Source organism: Haliotis cracherodii, unplaced genomic scaffold, assembly GCF_022045235.1.
Source record: "Haliotis cracherodii isolate W230 unplaced genomic scaffold, xgHalCrac1.p SCAF_13, whole genome shotgun sequence".
NCBI classification, from domain to species: domain Eukaryota; kingdom Metazoa; phylum Mollusca; class Gastropoda; order Lepetellida; family Haliotidae; genus Haliotis; species Haliotis cracherodii.
The window spans coordinates 23215819-23234274 of NW_027266268.1; the positions used below are offsets into that span (position 1 = coordinate 23215819).

The window sequence follows — 18456 nt, forward strand, 5'->3', positions numbered from 1 at the left end:
CACGTTTGTGGAAAGTCCACTCATATCGGTCGTCACAATGTGCGACCTTGTTCATTGTATGTCTTCGTAACCCAAAGACATAGATCGCCCCTCATGCTGCCAAACACTTGTCTTTGAAGGGCATTTAGAAGTGATACACATAAGGAAGAGAATATATATGGATATCAACTTCTTTATTATTCGCCTGATGAAGGAGTAAGCATATACTCCTAAACGTTGTGTTCCTCATAACAAAGAAGTTGACATCTATACATTCTCTTTCTTACTGGACCGCCTCCGTGTCTAGTGGTAGAGCGTCCGCCCGGAGAGCGGAACGTCCGGGGTTCGATCCCCGGCCGTGTCATACTAAAAGACGTTAAAAGATGGTACTTGTTGTTACCCTGTGTGGCACTCGGCATTAAGGGGCTAAAACAAGGACTGGTCGGCTCGGAGTCAGTATACTGTGTCTGAGTGGGGTATTCATGTTAAACTGCGGCATGGTATCTCAGCGAGCTAGCTCTATAAATCGGCATCAGTCCGACTAGTACAGGCAGCCACACACACACACACACACACACACACGTACATGCACGTCGCTATATAAGTGCAACAATCTTGGACGCGAGGTTAAACCCCATTTCACCTCACCTCACCTTCCTTACTGGTGTATATGGCTTGTATAAACAACAAGCCGCCGTGATGTAGCTGGTATATGGATGACTGTTCAGTGCAAATATGAAAAAAAGCGATCATGTAAGTAAACATCTGAAATTGAGAATACAACACCCGGGACGAAACATGGTCGGGTGCACATGAAGGATAGCTGAGCTAATTCTAGCCATGTCACAAAGGATACGCGTCGCATCGACGCTCGGTCGTGGTTGACTGGTTCAGTGGGACGTGACCTGTTGGGTGTTGTTGCGAGTACAAGGCCTGCTAGACATATTGCTGACGTACTGAGTCGGACACAGGTGTCTAATAATGTACAGGTAGGACAGTCACACTATACCAACTGTTGGGTGTACGCTTTTTCATACTCCGAGTTTTATTCGGGTATAATGCATTAAGCGAGATATACGGGCGGGATATATTCAGAGTTGCATAATATGTGGGATATGGTCAGTGTTATATACGTCGGATATATTAAGCAATACGTAAGGCGGGCGGGGAAGGGGATGGGGTGCTATAGTCGGGTTGGTGTATTCAATGTTATACGAAGCATAACTACAGCTTTTGCTATTCATAGCCACACTAGCCTAGAGTATATACACTCGTTTCTGCTTCATTGTCACTGATTCTTGGACGCGGTCTAAGGGATGACAGATAGTCGGTGAGACATCATTCAAAGGATGAGTGAGTATGGTTTTACGCCGCTTTTAGCAATATTCCAACAATATCACGGCGGGGACACCAGAAATTGGCTTCACACATCGTACCCATGTTGGGATCTGAACCCGGGTCTTCGGCGTGGCGAGCGAACCACAAGGCTACCCGACTGCCCTCCAAAGGATGAGTGAGTGAGTGAGTTGGGTTTAACGCCGCGTTTAACAATATTCTAGTTACTAGTATATCACGGCGTGTCAACTTAATGTGTGAGGAAAGCCCGAAGTGATGCAGGTCTCAGACGTTTACCACTTCGGTGAAACCCACGAGCAAGGCTATGGTGCTGACAAACCTAGAAACATAATCGGGGCGAACCGGGATTCGAACCCACAATCATTCAATCAGTCATCATTCTTTGGAATGACATAAGGTGGAGAGGTAGCATTGTAAGGGATGATGGGACAATCGGGTAGCCTAGTGGTTAAAGCGTTTGCTCGTCACGCCGAAGACCTGGGTCCACTTGCACAAAGCGATCTTAGCGCTAAGATGATTGTAACTCCCATACTTTAACATAGGCTTACGATAGTCTTAGTGCTAAGATCGCTTTGTGCAAATGGGCCCAGGGTTCGATTCCCGACATGGGTACAATGAGATGAAACAGGTGGCGAGGCATCGTTCTGAAGGATGAAACATAGGTGGTGAGACATCACTCAGCGAGATGAGGAGATTTGGTTCTACGCCAGTGCTTTACCTAATTACTGTTAACTTATGAAAAGTGTTGGTTTTTTTAAATGTACTGCATAACATCTACTTCAAGGCACTTCACAGAGTTGCATATCAACATGCATTTCTACACTCTGTAAAAGCGCATTGCATCCTGCACAAACTGTAAGCTCATCGTGCAGTACAATTTATTTACCTACACATGTTATTTACGATGTCAAACGTTTTGAATACATTTGCTCTGAATCTGTGGCCTGGATAGTCGTCGATACACGGACCCTCCCTTCACAAACCGGCGGGTAAGGTCGCGGTGACCTCGGAGCGTCAACAAGACTTAGTAGTTGTAAGGCAAACAGTGCCCGACCCAGAAAACATAAGTTCTTCGAGAAGAAACACCTTTTTCTTGAGATGTATACATGCAATACCTTATATGTACTTTTTAACGAACTGGTTGACATTTCGGAACGAATACGGTGTACGGTCTACGGTGTACGGTGTACGGTGTATGAAACTCTAGTCTGTCACTGGCCAGACGCGCCAATAGCTCTTTAGGTGGAGAATCGCGAATTCAGGCCGTCAATACCTTTTTACCATGTTTACTCAAACTAAAAAAATACTGTATGATGATTCAATGTTCTTCTTTATTTACTCGCTTTCCTTTGAGCAGTGATCGCTTTTGAATCCAAGAAGGAACATTGTCTCGTCGTCGTGCATTTTAACGCGTTTATAAAACGCAGTTTAGATTTTAATCTTATTTAAAGCGCGACAATGCGACATCGGTCACCATGTCCTGTTGTCTTAGTGTCGCGCTTTGGTAATTTTGACACTTTTGATTGATTTTGTGAGGGCGACGACGCGACAACTTCACTTTTAGGATTCTATTGATTCCATCTGGAAATACATGTGAGTTGATCATTTATCTTAATGTATTGTGTTTGGTTGTTGTTTAACGCCGCACTCAGCAATATTCTAGCTATATGACGGCGGTCTGAAAAATATTCGAGTCTGGACCAGACAATCCAGTGATTGACATCATGAGCATCGATCCAAGCAATTGGGATACGATGATATGTATCAACCAAGTCAGCGGGCCTGACCACCCGATCCCGTTAGTCGCCTTTTACGACAAGCATAGTCGCCTTTTACGGCAAGCATGGGTTGCTGAAGACCTACTCTACCCCGGATCTTCACGGGTCTTAAATATTTTGTACGTGAGTGAGTTTGGTGTTATACGCAGCTTCAGAAAAACGCTGTTGTTTGTTTCAGGTGTCATCTAGTTATCTCCCTTTGGTCGCTGCTCGCTGTGTGGGGTGTCGATGGGTACGGCCACTACCGCACCCGCCTGCCTAACGGAGAACGCGTCGGACACCCCTGTAAACCCAACTTCATCTGGAAGGGGGTGGGACACAAGAATGTCAAGGGTGGAGGACCGAGAAACAGTTTTGGGCTGGACTTTGCTGCAAATAATCACCATGTAAAAGATGTTGTTTACTTGTTCAAATCGCACTATTTGTAGCAAGCGCACTGGATATTTGTACCTTGGGCACTCGACATATGAGGGTACCCCATCCCCTGAATCTCGAATATCTTCTAATTTTCATTGCTGAATCTCCAATACTACTTAACACAAATCTTAAAGGCATTGAGAAAAGGGTGCTATTTAAAGTGAGAGAGTTGGGTTTAACGCCGCTTTTAACAGTATTCCAGCTATATCACGGCGTGTCAGCTTAATGTGGGAGGAAAGCCCGAAGTGATGCGGGTCTCAGAGGTTTACCACTTCGGTGAAACCCATGATGACGAGTATGGTGCAGACAAACCCAGAAACATAATCGGGGCGAACCGGGATTCGAACCCACCATCATAGGTTTCGGGCGTGCCCAAGGGACGCGACACTGCACAGCGAATCTCGGCGCCTTAGACGACTGGGCCACACGGGGCCCCCTGCTATTTAAAGTTGAATTACTGCAAAGAAATTGAAAAAATATATTATATCCGGATTTTATTGCGAAACAGTTATTATGTTTTTAAATGATGAATCTGCTTACAAAATACATTTTATGTGCGTCCCGCGTACCACCCCCTCTGCGTCCCGAACAACCTCAAATTGGACCCTAAACCCCGTGTGGAGTGGCAGTCTCACATACAGCGCTGTCAAAATGTTTACGTTGTGTGCGTGTGAAAGCATGAGAATTATACTATACTCTATGGCACCTAGAATAGGCCTTACAAAGTGTAGGTGGGAATCAAACCAAGTCTTCGGTGCTGAAAGTAAACCAGACGGCAAATGGGGCTACCCAACCCCTACAGTATAATCATGATGTCAGCTGACAGACCGAACTAGATTTTTGGGGAGCGCTTCTGTTTAGTGAAGTTCTCTCAATCGGAAAACACAAACTGAACTAACGAACCGAGCTGATTTGGCACACGGCAACGCAAACTTAGTTGACGGTTCGGGTTGGATATATTACGAGCGCTTCAATATGCTTAATGTTGCACTCGTCATCAGGTTACAGTGGACACGAGAACTGTCTAGCTTACCCTTTTCGCAAACACCTGTTGTCATCACTGAGATTTTCAGTAGTCCATGCATATAATTCTCACAGGTGTTTTGCCTTTTACGCACAATGGAACCTGTTTCAGCAGATAATAGAGACTTGTTCTTCCCTGGTGGAGAAGTTTTATATACATGTATTCTCTTTAAAAGGTTTTGTTTGTTTGCCTTTTTGTTTAAAGTCGCACTCAGCAATATTTCAGCTTTATGACGGCGGTCTGTAAATAATCGAGTCTGGACCAGACAATCTAGTGATTGACATCAGGAGCATCGATCCACGCAATTGGGATAAGATGACCTGCATCAACCAAGTCAGCGAGGCTGACCGCCCGATCCTGTTAGTCGCCTCTTACGACAAGCATAGCCGCCTTCTAGGACAAGCTTGGTTTGCTGAAGACCTATTCTATCCCGGATTTTCACGGGTCTCTTCAAAAAGTAGGAGATACTCGAAAGTAACTTAAAATGTCCAAAATTGTAAGAAATGTTAGTTTCTAGTAATAGTTGTATAATAATAATAATAATAATGATAATTGGGAACATATTACAACTGGTACTGAGTTAAAACAATTGATGTTATGACCGCCAACGATCTTGAAAGACGATGGGGGTAAGAACGGAAATTTCAAAGTAAACGTCTTTGGATCAGTCGTGAGTACAATACCGCCACGATTTGTCAAACATTCATTCACTCGATGAGACACACTGCTTATGAGTCCTTATGAGTTTCCCAATGGCGATTTGAGGGAGTCTGTCCCACTCCTCTTGAACCAAGTTCAGCCAACATGGTCCGCGACGTATCACGTCACTGTATCATGCCCCAAACGTGTGTGTGTGTGTAAACGGGGGGGGGGGGGGGGGACGTTCATTTCGACGTTGCCACACACGACCACGTCAATCAAGGAAGTGTAAAGTGAATCGGGACTCGTCTAAAAACGTGACACGTGACCAGCGACGATTACCCAATTGATGTCTGTTGGCAACGATTTGTAAGGGGCGGCACAACACGTGACCATCGAACATGGAGATGAGCGGCATGAAGACCATTTCTAATCTTCGAATCAGTAACTCCAGAAGCCTGATGAAAGTTTTCAGCAATTTCTTTCCCCGTTTGAGCTAATATTTCGCAGAGCCTGGTTTCGGATCAATCGATCGTGTCCTGTGTTACAGTGGACGCCAGAGCTGTGCCGGCTTGACTCTGACGAGGACGGTGTGAGTAACGGGGTGGAGCTGGGGGACCCGGACTGTGAGTGGACCCCCGGGACGCTGCCCAACAGGACCACAGACATCACACACCCAGGTAAGACAAGTAGACTTCAAAACTACATAACATGACCATACTCAACCATTCTCAATGTTCAGTGGGGATCAGATGGTCAAGTGATTTCACCGATAGTAACCCCCGGACACTGGTTTGTCGATTACAGATTCGATTGTTTACGGCCGTCGTCATATAGCTGTAGTTTCGCCGGCTGCGGCGTTTTGGTAATAAACAAAACATTGGACTAGTAAAATGTTTGTCTATTGTTTAACGCCGCACTCTAGCTATATGACGGCGGTCTGTAAATAATCGAGTCCAGATGATCAAATGACTGACATCACAAGCATCGATTTACGCAATTGAGTCAGCGAGCCTGATCACCTGATCCCGTAAGTCGCCTCTTACGACAAACAGGGGTCGCTGAAGAATTTTAACCCGGATCTTCACGGGTAAAATAGTTAAATGAAATCAGTTGATTAGTTCACGACACAGTTTACTCAACACAAGAGGTTCTCCAACCTGAGTTTATGAATGAAATGTTTATATCTTATATCTTTTGTCTTTTGTCTAGGCGTGTGTACCCCGTTTGGGTCTGCAGGTTGTCAAGGCAAGAATGACTGGGTGGACTGTACTGGTGCGGTGTTAGAATGTCCGGCGCTAGAGAACCCAGGTACAGTCGCAGACTTGATGATGTTCTCTTGGTAATATGTGTTGACTCTGAAGTATAAGCTCCTGCTGGAGTTCAGGTTAAATATATCCAAAGAACCCGTTGCCATTCATCTATAGTTCTGGCACAAATCAGGTTTCGTCCCTTAGTTGTACCAGGATCCGCTGATAGTTTGATCCAATCCTAGAATCGCCAAGAGTATGTGTCTTGTTCTCTCAGGACCATATCCGTGCTCCTTGGTTCACCAACGTGGTGAACATCAAACACCTCTATGTATAATAAAGTTGATCCATGTTCGCCAAAGCCAGTTGTTCAGTGGAAATGGTGATCTCCCTTTTGAACTTGAAATGGACAGGGTGAAGTATAGGTCGAACTTGTGTGCCAAACCCACGCCAATTACACATACTGCTGGGGCCATGGTTTTCTTAGAGAATAACCTACGTGCTTCGAGGAATTACGGGATATCTGGTAATTATTTTCGTATATCAAGAGGAACCGATCATTCTAACGAGTTGTGAGTAGGTTATTCTATACTCGCGTCCTTCTATTCCAATCTAACTCGCACCAACGATTAAGTTCATTTGTCATCACAGAATGTAGATATATTAACACTCGATAATATTTGTGATCATATCTATCTCATGAGTGACCGAAATTCTGTGGTAAATTTCAGCTTTATGTCATCTAGTGGATGCGAAAAACATGTCGGACAAAGACAATATTGAAATTATTTACCGGACGGGAAAGGACATGGTATCCGGGAAAATAAAAGGATAAAAGTTCTATTATCCTCGAAGATATACTTCATTTCTCCCTTTTGACGACGTCACTGGGCACTAATGTATCATTGCTGTATTGTTAAGGTTTGTCTGTTGTTTAACGCCGCACTCAGCAATATTTCAGCTATATGACGTCTGTAAATTATCGAGTCTGGACCAGTGATTGACATCACTGTCTACTGGCGCTCTGTGTAACCAGAATAAATCAGACACCATGCGTGTTATGTGTTTAGACTTCTGTGATATAATATCGTTATACATGTGATTACATGTCGTGTTACAGACACACTGAACGTCACGCTGCAGTTTCCCCGCACCGCCGTCCCGGCCAAGGAAACGACCTACATGTGCATGGTGTTTGACATGCCCAGCGACGTCGACCACCACCTCATCGGCTACAAGCCGTACATTGACAACGACAACGTCATGCATCACATCTTGATATATGGCTGCGACGACTCAGACGGTGAGATGAAGCTTGAAATCTCATAAGGGAGCAGTTGAAACGTTCAATGAAGGATAAACCTCCATGACACGAACATCTCCAAACAACCTCAACTGAAAAAAGTTGACGTATGTTTTTTTTTTTTAAAATGAAAGACGATAACCAAAATACTCTTTGCTCAATCCCACCCACTTGTGTTAAGAATACACGGTACAACCCCCTCCTGCCCTATAAGAACGACCCGTGAAGATCCGGGGTAGAATAGGTCTTCAGTTACCGTTGATGGTGGTGCTCTTGGCTGGAACTCGTGTGATCCTGGAAGAGACGGAATTCCAAGTTTGTAAATGGGGTAAATGGTTTGTAATGGGTGGTCATTCTCACTGACTTGCTTGATGCATGTCGTAAAACAACCAACCAACCATCCAGCCCTATAATAACCTCCTTTGAACTGCGGTTGTGGTTCAAGTTATTACAATTCCCCTTGTTTGCCTAACTTTAAAGTTTAATGTGGGTACATAAATTTGGTATCTGGGGTATTTTGGTTTCCTTGTTACTTCAACGTCATGTAAATATATTTTAAAATGGGCCACGAATTTGATTGAAACAAGAAAAGGTTTATTATTTCTGTTTGACCGCCAGCCCCCCTCCCGACGGCACCATATGAGTGCGGAATGAATGCTGCTAATTCCTGCACTACGATGATTGGTGCATGGACTCTTGGAGAAGCTGGAGACTGCCTTGATGAAAGGTTCGGGCTTTTATTTGGCAAATCCCGATACAGCAGATTTGCTCTAGAGGTTAGTTTTAATGATCGTGGCTTCAGTTTAGAGATAATCTTCTACAGATGTTATTGTCTTATGGATAAAATATACTGACACACAATGGAAACGCATAATCATGTTTCAAGCATCAAACGTGGTGTATGTGCTCAAATCCTTCTCGAAACACATGGAATGAGATTCGAACCCGAACGACGACTTTATTGTGTTTGATTACCTCATGCTTAAATACACAGAACAACATAAATTGTGTTTTTCTGGCCAGTTTGCCAAATACTAGTATTACAAAAAAATCTAATATGCATTTTCAGTGTTTCCGTCCTTATCTGATTTTCAGTAAGTTGTAGATCACCATGGCAACACAAATTGCCACTTTTAATATGCTACGAGAGCACAGTCTCCAACTATTTTCAAAGAAATGCCTCGCCGTGATATGAGGCCACATTGAAATATTCCTGTTTGTCACACGAATAGGTCAGTTCGGAATTGAAAATAACTCTAAAAATGCGGTAGCAGAACCGGAACTGGATTCAGTATGTAACATGTAGCATGCTTGTTTTAATCGGGCAGATTTTAGGGGTATGTCGGTATGTCGGTATGTCGGTGATAAACGGTCGGAAAACGTCAATGTGGCATAACTTGAATATTGCGTCAACATTCACACGCTCCTTCGCCTGAAACGCTGTACATATCCCGATGGGTATTCCGGGTCTTTCTTAACACTATTTGTCTTGTCAGTTCCACTGGAATAATCCGTCAGAGAGGTCAGGCTGGTTTGACGCATCGGGTATGGTGGTCTACTATACCACTCAACTCCGACCCAACAATGGCGCCGTGCTCAGTGTGGGACAGACGTATCTGGAGATTCCTCCTGGAAAGGAGGCAACGACCTTCACCTCTCGTTGTTCCTCCACGTGTACCAACGCCGCCCTCACTGGATCTATCTTCATCTCAGGCGGCACCAACCACATGCACTATCTCGGTATGCTAACCCATTCTTGTATCTATATACCGTTGTAAATAACAACAACAAATTCACCAACCCCCCCATCCTCCATTATACAGTTTAGAATCTAACTTTTCTTACGAACCATTCCCTACTACCCTCTATTGTACAGTGTAGAATCTAACTTCTCTTACGAACCATTCCCCGCTACCCTCTATTGTACAGTGTAGAATCTAACTTCTCTTACGAACCATTCCCTGCTACCCTCTATCGTACAGTGTAGAATCTAACTTCTCTTACGAACCATTCACTGCTACTCTCTATTGTCCAGTTTATAATCTAACTTTTCTTACGAACCATTCCCTACTACCCTCTATTGTACAGTGTAGAATCTAACTTCTCTTACGAACCATTCCCCGCTACCCTCTATTGTACAGTGTAGAATCTAACTTCTCTTACGAACCATTCCCTGCTACCCTCTATCGTACAGTGTAGAATCTAACTTCTCTTACGAACCATTCACTGCTACTCTCTATTGTCCAGTTTATAATCTAACTTTTCTTACGAACCATTCCCTACTACCCTCTATTGTGCAGTGTAGAATCTAACTTCTCTTACGAACCATTCCCCGCTACCCTCTATTGTACAGTGTAGAATCTAACTTCTCTTACGAACCATTCCCTACTACCCTCTATTGTACAGTGTAGAATCTAACATCTCTTACGAACCATTCCCTACTACCCTCTATTGTCCAGTGTAGAATCTAACTTCTCTTACGAACCATTCCCTACTACCCTCTATTGTACAGTGTAGAATCTAACGTCTCTTACGAACCATTCCCTACTACCCTCTATTGTCCAGTGTAGAATCTAACTTTTCTTACGAACCATTCCCTACTACCCTCTATTGTACAGTGTAGAATCTAACATCTCTTACGAACCATTCCCTACTACCCTCTATTGTCCAGTGTAGAATCTAACTTCTCTTACGAACCATTCCCTACTACCCTCTATTGTACAGTGTAGAATCTAACTTCTCTTACCAACCATTCACTGCTAATCTCTATTGTTCAGTGTAGAATCTAACTTCTCTTACGAACCATTCCCTACTACCCTCTATTGTACAGTGTAGAATCTAACGTCTCTTACGAACCATTCCCTACTACCCTCTATCGTACAGTGTAGAATCTAACTTCTCTTACCAACCATTCACTGCTACTCTCTATTGTCCAGTGTAGAATCTAACTTCTCTTACGAACCATTCCCTACTACCCTCTATCGTACAGTGTAGAATCTAACGTCTCTTACGAACCATTCCCCGCTACCCTCTATTGTACAGTGTAGAATCTAACTTCCCTTACGAACCATTCCCAATTACCCGCTATTGTCCAGTGTAGAATCTAACTTCTCTTACCAACCATTCACTGCTACTCTCTATTGTCCAGTGTAGAATCTAACTTCTCTTACGAACCATTCCCCGCTACCCTCTATTGTCCAGTGTAGAATCTAACTTCTCTTACGAACCATTCCCTACTACCCTCTATTGTCCAGTGTATAATCTAACTTCTCTTACAAACCATTCCCTACTACCCTCTATTGTCCAGTGTAGAATCTAACTTCTCTTACGAACCATTCCCTACTACCCTCTATTGTCCAGTGTAGAATCTAACTTCTCTTACGAACCATTCCCTGCTACCCTCTATTGTCCAGTGTATAATCTAACTTCTCTTACGAACCATTCCCTGCTACCCTCTATTGTCCAGTGTAGAATCTAACTTCTCTTACGAACCATTCCCAATTACCCGCTATTGTCCAGTGTAGAATCTAACTTCTCTTACCAACCATTCACTGCTACTCTCTATTGTCCAGTGTAGAATCTAACTTCTCTTACGAACCATTCCCTACTACCCTCTATTGTCCAGTGTAGAATCTAACTTCTCTTACGAACCATTCCCTACTACCCTCTATTGTCCAGTGTAGAATCTAACTTCTCTTACGAACCATTCCCTACTACCCTCTATTGTCCAGTGTAGAATCTAACTTCTCTTACGAACCATTCCCTACTACCCGCTATTGTCCAGTGTAGAATCTAACTTCTCTTACGAACCATTCACTGCTACTCTCTATTGTCCAGTGTAGAATCTAACTTCTCTTACGAACCATTCCCTGCTACCCTCTATTGTCCAGTGTAGAATCTAACTTCTCTTACGAACCATTCCCTACTACCCGCTATTGTCCAGTGTAGAATCTAACTTCTCTTACGAACCATTCCCCACTGCCCTCTATTGTCCAGTGTAGAATCTAACTTCTCTTACGAACCATTCCCTACTACCCGCTATTGTCTAGTGTAGAATCTAACTTCCCTTACGAACCATTCCCTACTACCCTCTATTGTCCAGTGTAGAATCTAACTTCCCTTACAAACCATTCCCCGCTACCCTCTATTGTCCAGTGTAGAATCTAACTTCTCTTACGAACCATTCCCTACTACCCTCTATTGTCCCGTGTTGAATCTAACGTCTCTTACGAACCATTCCCTACTACCCTCTATTGTCCAGTGTAGAATCTAACTTCTCTTACGAACCATTCCCTACTACCCTCTATTGTCCAGTGTAGAATCTAACTTCTCTTACGAACCATTCCCTACTACCCGCTATTGTCCAGAGTAGAATCTAACTTCTCTTACGAACCATTCCCTGCTACCCTCTATTGTCCAGTGTAGAATCTAACTTCTCTTACGAACCATTCCCTACTACCCTCTATTGTCCAGTGTAGAATCTAACTTCTCTTACGAACCATTCCCCACTACCCTCTATTGTCCAGTGTAGAATCTAACTTCTCTTACGAACCATTCCCTACTACCCGCTATTGTCTAGTGTAGAATCTAACTTCCCTTACGAACCATTCCCTACTACCCTCTATTGTCCAGTGTAGAATCTAACTTCCCTTACGAACCATTCCCCGCTACCCTCTATTGTCCAGTGTAGAATCTAACTTCTCTTACGAACCATTCCCTACTACCCGCTATTGTCCAGTGTTGAATCTAATGTCTCTTACGAACCATTCCCTGCTACCCTCTATTGTCCAGTGTAGAATCTAACTTCTCTTACGAACCATTCCCTACTACCCTCTATTGTCCAGTGTAGAATCTAACTTCTCTTACGAACCATTCCCTGCTACCCGCTATTGTCCAGAGTAGAATCTAACTTCTCTTACGAACCATTCCCTACTACCCTCTATTGTCCAGTGTAGAATCTAACTTCTCTTACGAACCATTCCCTGCTACCCGCTATTGTCCAGAGTAGAATCTAACTTCTCTTACGAACCATTCCCTACTACCCTCTATTGTCCAGTGTAGAATCTAACTTCTCTTACGAACCATTCCCTACTACCCGCTATTGTCCAGTGTAGAATCTAACTTCTCTTACGAACCATTCCCTACTACCCTCTATTGTACAGTGTAGAATCTAACTTCTCTTACGAACCATTCCCTACTACCCTCTATTGTCCAGTGTAGAATCTAACGTCTCTTACGAACCATTCACTGCTACTCTCTATTGTCCAGTGTAGAATCTAACTTCTCTTACGAACCATTCAATGCTACCCTCTATTGTCCAGTGTATAATCTGACTTCTCTTACGAACCATTCCCTACTACCCTCTATTGTCCAGTGTAGAATCTAACTTCTCTTACGAACCATTCCCTACTACCCTCTATTGTCCAGTGTAGAATCTAACTTCTCTTACGAACCATTCCCTACTACCCTCTATTGTCCAGTGTAGAATCTAACTTCTCTTACGAACCATTCCCTACTACCCGCTATTGTCCAGTGTAGAATCTAACTTTCCTTACGAACCATTCGCTGCTACCCTCTATTGTCCAGTGTAGAATCTAACTTCCCTTACGAACCATTCGCTGCTGACTTATTTGGACCAACTGATTAGGCCAGATCCTTTTTAAAAACTTGGTTTACTATCCGCAGTTTTTATTCCGACGAAGATCAAACACCTATATTTTTCAAGTTGGAGGCCACAGGCCTATAGAACATAACATTACAGGAATACAATTACTGATAAAGTGACTTATGCAATTCTATTTAAGGAAATATGAATTTTCAATAGTAGGTATATGATTAGAATACATCAGGTGAACACAGGATTCGAGTGACGGATTAACAAAGTCCGAATATCAAACAAAACAAAGAGTAAACGTCATACATGTACAATCAACACATTCCTCCTAATTACATAAACTGCTTAATTGCCAACATCATGGACAGATGAATCTTCTGATACTTTGATGACCTCTTAAAGACATCTGCTATGTCATTCAAAAAGGAAACGCCTGATCTTCGATACTTCTGCTTGAATAAATACCAAAATACCAGTCAGGCCCAAACTGGGTATGACCAACATGCTGGAAACTAAGTTAATTAAGAATTAAGAATTATATCTTCCTGTTATAATCCTCCAGATCAAATACACCAGTGAAGCGTTATTCTTACTTTGCCCCACACAGTTATCACAGTGCAGATTGATTGAATCTGAAGGTATGGCAAAAGTATCCCAATAGTGATGAGGGGCGGTCGGGTAGCCTTGTAGTTAAAGCGTTCGCTCGTCACGCTGAAGACCCGGGTTCGATTCCCGACATGGGTACAGTGTGTGAAACCCATTTCTGGTGTCCCGCGCCGTGTTATTGCTGGAATATTGCTAAAAGCGGCGTAAAACCATACTCACTCACTCACTCAATAGTGATGAACATAGCTTTATAGGGAATAGTTTTCCGGTGTAATCAACTTCATTAGTAAGGTAGTTGACTTGCTCAGGGCCACCGTCACAGCAGACACCAAATATAAGGTGAGGTAAGGTGAAATTGGGTTTAACGTCGCGTCCAAGATTATTGCACTTATACAGCGACGTGTGCATGCACGTGTGTGTGTTTGTGTGGCTGCTCGTACTAGTCCGGACTGATGCCGATTTATAGTGCTAGCCCACTGAGATACCATGCCGCAGTTTAACATTAATACCCCACTCAGAATCAGTATACTGACTCCGAGCCGACCAGTCCTTGTTTTAGCCCCTTAATGCCGAGCGTCAGACAGGGGATCGAACCCCGGGCCTTCCGCTCTCCGGGCGGACGCTCTACCACTAGACCACGGAGGCGGTCCCACCAAAAATAAAGCGCTTCCAAGGGGCCTTAAATACATCGTGCCAAGCTGGGAATCACGTGGTTGAATTGCATTCTGTGCACAGTCAAAGGAATGGTTGATAGTTCCCAGGAAAGTGTTTGGTTGGTAAAAAGCTGCTTCATCTTTCGGTTCATGCCCGAGAAGCCATAAACTGTCTTGCTTCTTCACGCTGATCTTGTTCGTACACCCTGCACTCCTTTCCTCGTGACAGATGCTTCTGTTGTTGTTGCAATTGTTCAGATTTCATATCCTCAGAAGGTATAGCACTTCTTATCATAAGTGAAGTGTTCTGTTAAACAAATCGCACATAAGTTAGATGACGGGTGCATTACATGTGAGGTAGGTATTTTAACCATATGGAATTAGAGGTTGACAGGGATACAGTGCTTTGATTCTGTGACGATGCAATATGCATCTTGTACACTCCAGTCTTTGTTGTGTCACTTTGCAAAGCCATCACCCTATAATGCTTCTATTTGGGCATACGACCAGGCAGAGATAAAACACGCACGTCACTGTAGTTTGTGATAACATCCACCACCCTCATATAATCACTGGGAGAAACAGCATGTTGGGGAGGCCTGCTATATGAAACAACTGCCTCAGTTTTTAGATATAAAGTCTGATCAAACGAACGTAGGCATGTATGCTGAATTGTTTTTAAAGTAATGTTTTCATTGCATAACGAACGATCGAACGCGAGATAAAAAGAGAGGAAGATATTTCTGTACAGTCCGCACTCGTGGCGATTTTTACGGAAGTTAGTTGACGTCAAACGTTATTCTTTAAAATGTCACGGCACGATTGTTTCCCAGCACCGATAAGATCCCTTTTGTTGATGTTCATTAGTTTTGAAGCTCGTGACATCCAGATTACGATATTTTTAGAGTTCGGTATATCCATAGTTCGGCATATCCAGAGCTGACTGTATCTGTTCCACGTAGGTACCGCCCAGTCCGTGGAACTGATCCGGGACGGCACAAGACTGAGGTACATCACCAACGACCCCGTCTTTAGCTATGACGACCCTAAGTTCTATGAGTAAGTACAGACACTTTAAGTGGTGAATAACTATATTTATCAGAAAATATAAAATCGATATTTTTATAAACATTATAATCAATTATTATATTTGATATTGTGAAGTAACCTCGAGAAACTAAAGTGTAACGGTGTGGTTTTGCTTGAATAGTAGGAAGTGTTGGCTTAAGCAACACGCAAACAAGCTTCAGTCTGTCACAATGACACGAGGGGTGGTCGGATAGCCTAGTGGTTAAAGCGTTCGCTCGTCACGCTGAAGACCCGGGTTCGATTCCCGACATGGGTACAATGTGTGAAGCCAATTTCTGATGTTCCCCGCCGTGATATTGCTGAAATATTGCTTAAAGCGGCGTCAAACCACACTCACTCAATCCTACCTAATGACTACCATAACATCTAGATGTAGTTACACGAATCAGGGTTAGAGAAGCACTTACGCTAAACGACATTTCGGTTGTATTTGAGACGGCACTCAGAAGTCGAGTCGACATGGTGATATCGCCACTTCATTCGTGACCAACTCGGTCTATTCCGGGACCTTCTTGTTGGTTACTGAAAGATACGAATGTTGACGAATGATTCGCACATGGTGATATCGCCACTTCATTCGTGACCAAACCGGTCTATTCCGGGACCTTCTTGTTGGTTACGGAAAGATACGAATGTTGACGAATGATCGCCACTTGTTTCAATCATGAATATAAAAGCGACAATACCCTTTCCATAGGCACAACGTATCTCTGCTAAAAGCAGAATCGAGTTTACGATTCCGACTGTATCATGAGCATGTGTTTATGAATCACTATCTTAAAGGGATGATACAAAGTGTTCATGAAAAGGTCAGTGTATCAGGAACCCATCTCCAACAAGTGCAAAGTCAAGTAATCGTTCACCTGGAAAACACACGGGAACACGTGGTACAAGTCAAAATAGGGAATTGCATCGATCACAAGCGTTTTTTACTGATCGTTGTAATTTAAATGGCGACTCTTATTAGCATCATTGGGTCGGTCGGGTAGCCAAGTGGTTAAAGCGTTTGCTCGTCACGCCGAAGACCCGGGTTCGATTCCCGACATGGGTACAATGTGTGAAGCCCATTTCTGGTGTCCCCCGCCGTGATATTGCTGGAATATTGCTAAAAGCGGCGTAAAGCCATACTCACTCACTCACTGTTAGCATCATGTTATTCAAACGGGACACAAAACAAAGCTAATGTGGCGAATAGGTCCAGGGCCTCGTTCCAATTTGCGATTTTAGCACTACTATGATAGTAAGCGTATGTTAAAGTATAGGCGTTACGTCCACCTTGGCACTAAGATCGCTTTATGGGTATTTATCATAATTGAATTGATATATAATATACTATGGATAGTAGAGGCCGAGTTCTAAAGGTACTGTCTTTGATTTCTATCTTTTTCCAGATTCGACCCTCCAATAGAGGTGAAGCCGGGCGATGAACTCTTGACCACCTGTACTTACAAGTCCACCAACTCCAGAAAGACTGTGTACTACGGAGATGCCACCTCGGACGAGATGTGCTATGGCTATCTGTGGTTCTACCCGTCAGAAGCCATGTCAGAGCCCTACTGTGACACCTACAAGTCAGTGGAAATCTGTGCCGTCAAGACCAGATCAGTCGTCATGGCTGGGTGCAATGCTCTGGACTTTGTGGACGGCAAGAGCAACGATTCCATGATGATCTACGATGACATAGACGTGTCTTGCACCAGCTGGACGTCGTGTTCGGAGTCGTGTAGGACAGCAGTGAAGAAGGCCATGGGCCACCCTTGCCTCAAAGGAGGAGACATTACCGACTATGTCAACAGTCTTCTCAACACGACCCAATTGGGAAGGGACTTCCTGAAAACTCTGGATCTGTGCACGCCAACCAAGACTTCTACAAACACAGCCTACACACGAACAGCACGTGACACAGGGATCAGCCTGGTGGTAGCATTAATGCTCCTCGTTCTGGAGGACGCCTAATCTAAGACGTACGCTGCCACAACGCAGCTGTTTTAATGGTTTGGCTTAAGGTTCCCCTGTATATTCCATGGCCGAAATAGAAAGACATTTTTCAAACGTCTTTTTTTAATGAATAGGTTTCTTCCTTTCCTTTGTATTTCCTTCTTTGAAGTCGTTCTATTACTGAATTAGTTCCCCCGCGGTGATTAGAATTAGTCCCCGGCATCCTAATAACGTATGCTGGTCACTACTAAGACGCTACCAAATTGATCTGGTGGTCACGCTCGGTGACATGCAATGTCATAATCCCCCGACAGCGTGGATCATTGCCCACAATATCGATCACTGGATTGTCCGGATTCGAGTATTAACTTACCTCTGTCATATGACTGGAATGTTGTTGAGTGCGACGTATAGAGGGTTTCTGTTTTAACATTCTTTAAAATATACAGACCATTAGGCGAGTGTGTTCCCGTATCGTAAATATCATACATTGGGAATATAAATTGTATTCCGCGAGCCATTTTTCTTCGCCAGAGAATAAAGTGAGAGTAGGTGGATGGAAGACTGTTCGGCAAGCTTGACTCTTGAGTGAGAAAACATAAAGGAACAAGGAACCACGTCACAAGGAGTTTGGGCTGGAGCCGAATGACAGTCACAGTCACCAAGGATGACCAGAGATAGTCGTAGGAGAGGCAGTCCTCCTGTCATCACCAAACAGAAAAAAACGCTACATACGTGTTCTCCATTTGAGGATTCGTATAATCACGGTGACATCAGCAGCAGCGACACTCATTCTGTCAGTCGAATGGG

The 18456-nt window shown here is 43.6% G+C and overlaps 1 protein-coding gene across 1 annotated transcript; it reads left to right on the plus strand.

The window, feature by feature from the left end:
* The first annotated feature begins 782 nt into the window (after nt 1-782).
* LOC139459779 (dopamine beta-hydroxylase-like) lies at nt 783-18407 on the plus strand. The gene is made up of 9 exons (XM_071241443.1): nt 783-968; nt 3292-3499; nt 5744-5873; nt 6406-6504; nt 7564-7746; nt 8365-8522; nt 9243-9486; nt 15582-15678; nt 17100-18407. Exons 1-9 carry the CDS (start codon nt 961-963, stop codon nt 17662-17664), a joined length of 1692 nt encoding a protein of 563 aa, XP_071097544.1. The 5' UTR covers nt 783-960; the 3' UTR covers nt 17665-18407.
* The last annotated feature ends 49 nt before the right edge of the window (nt 18408-18456 follow it).

Coding starts and splice junctions, on each gene's coding strand:
- LOC139459779 (XM_071241443.1), top strand. Junction 6,505..7,563: donor TCCGGCGCTAGAGAACCCAG/GTACAGTCGCAG, acceptor GTCGTGTTACAG/ACACACTGAACGTCACGCTG. Junction 15,679..17,099: donor GACGACCCTAAGTTCTATGA/GTAAGTACAGAC, acceptor ATCTTTTTCCAG/ATTCGACCCTCCAATAGAGG.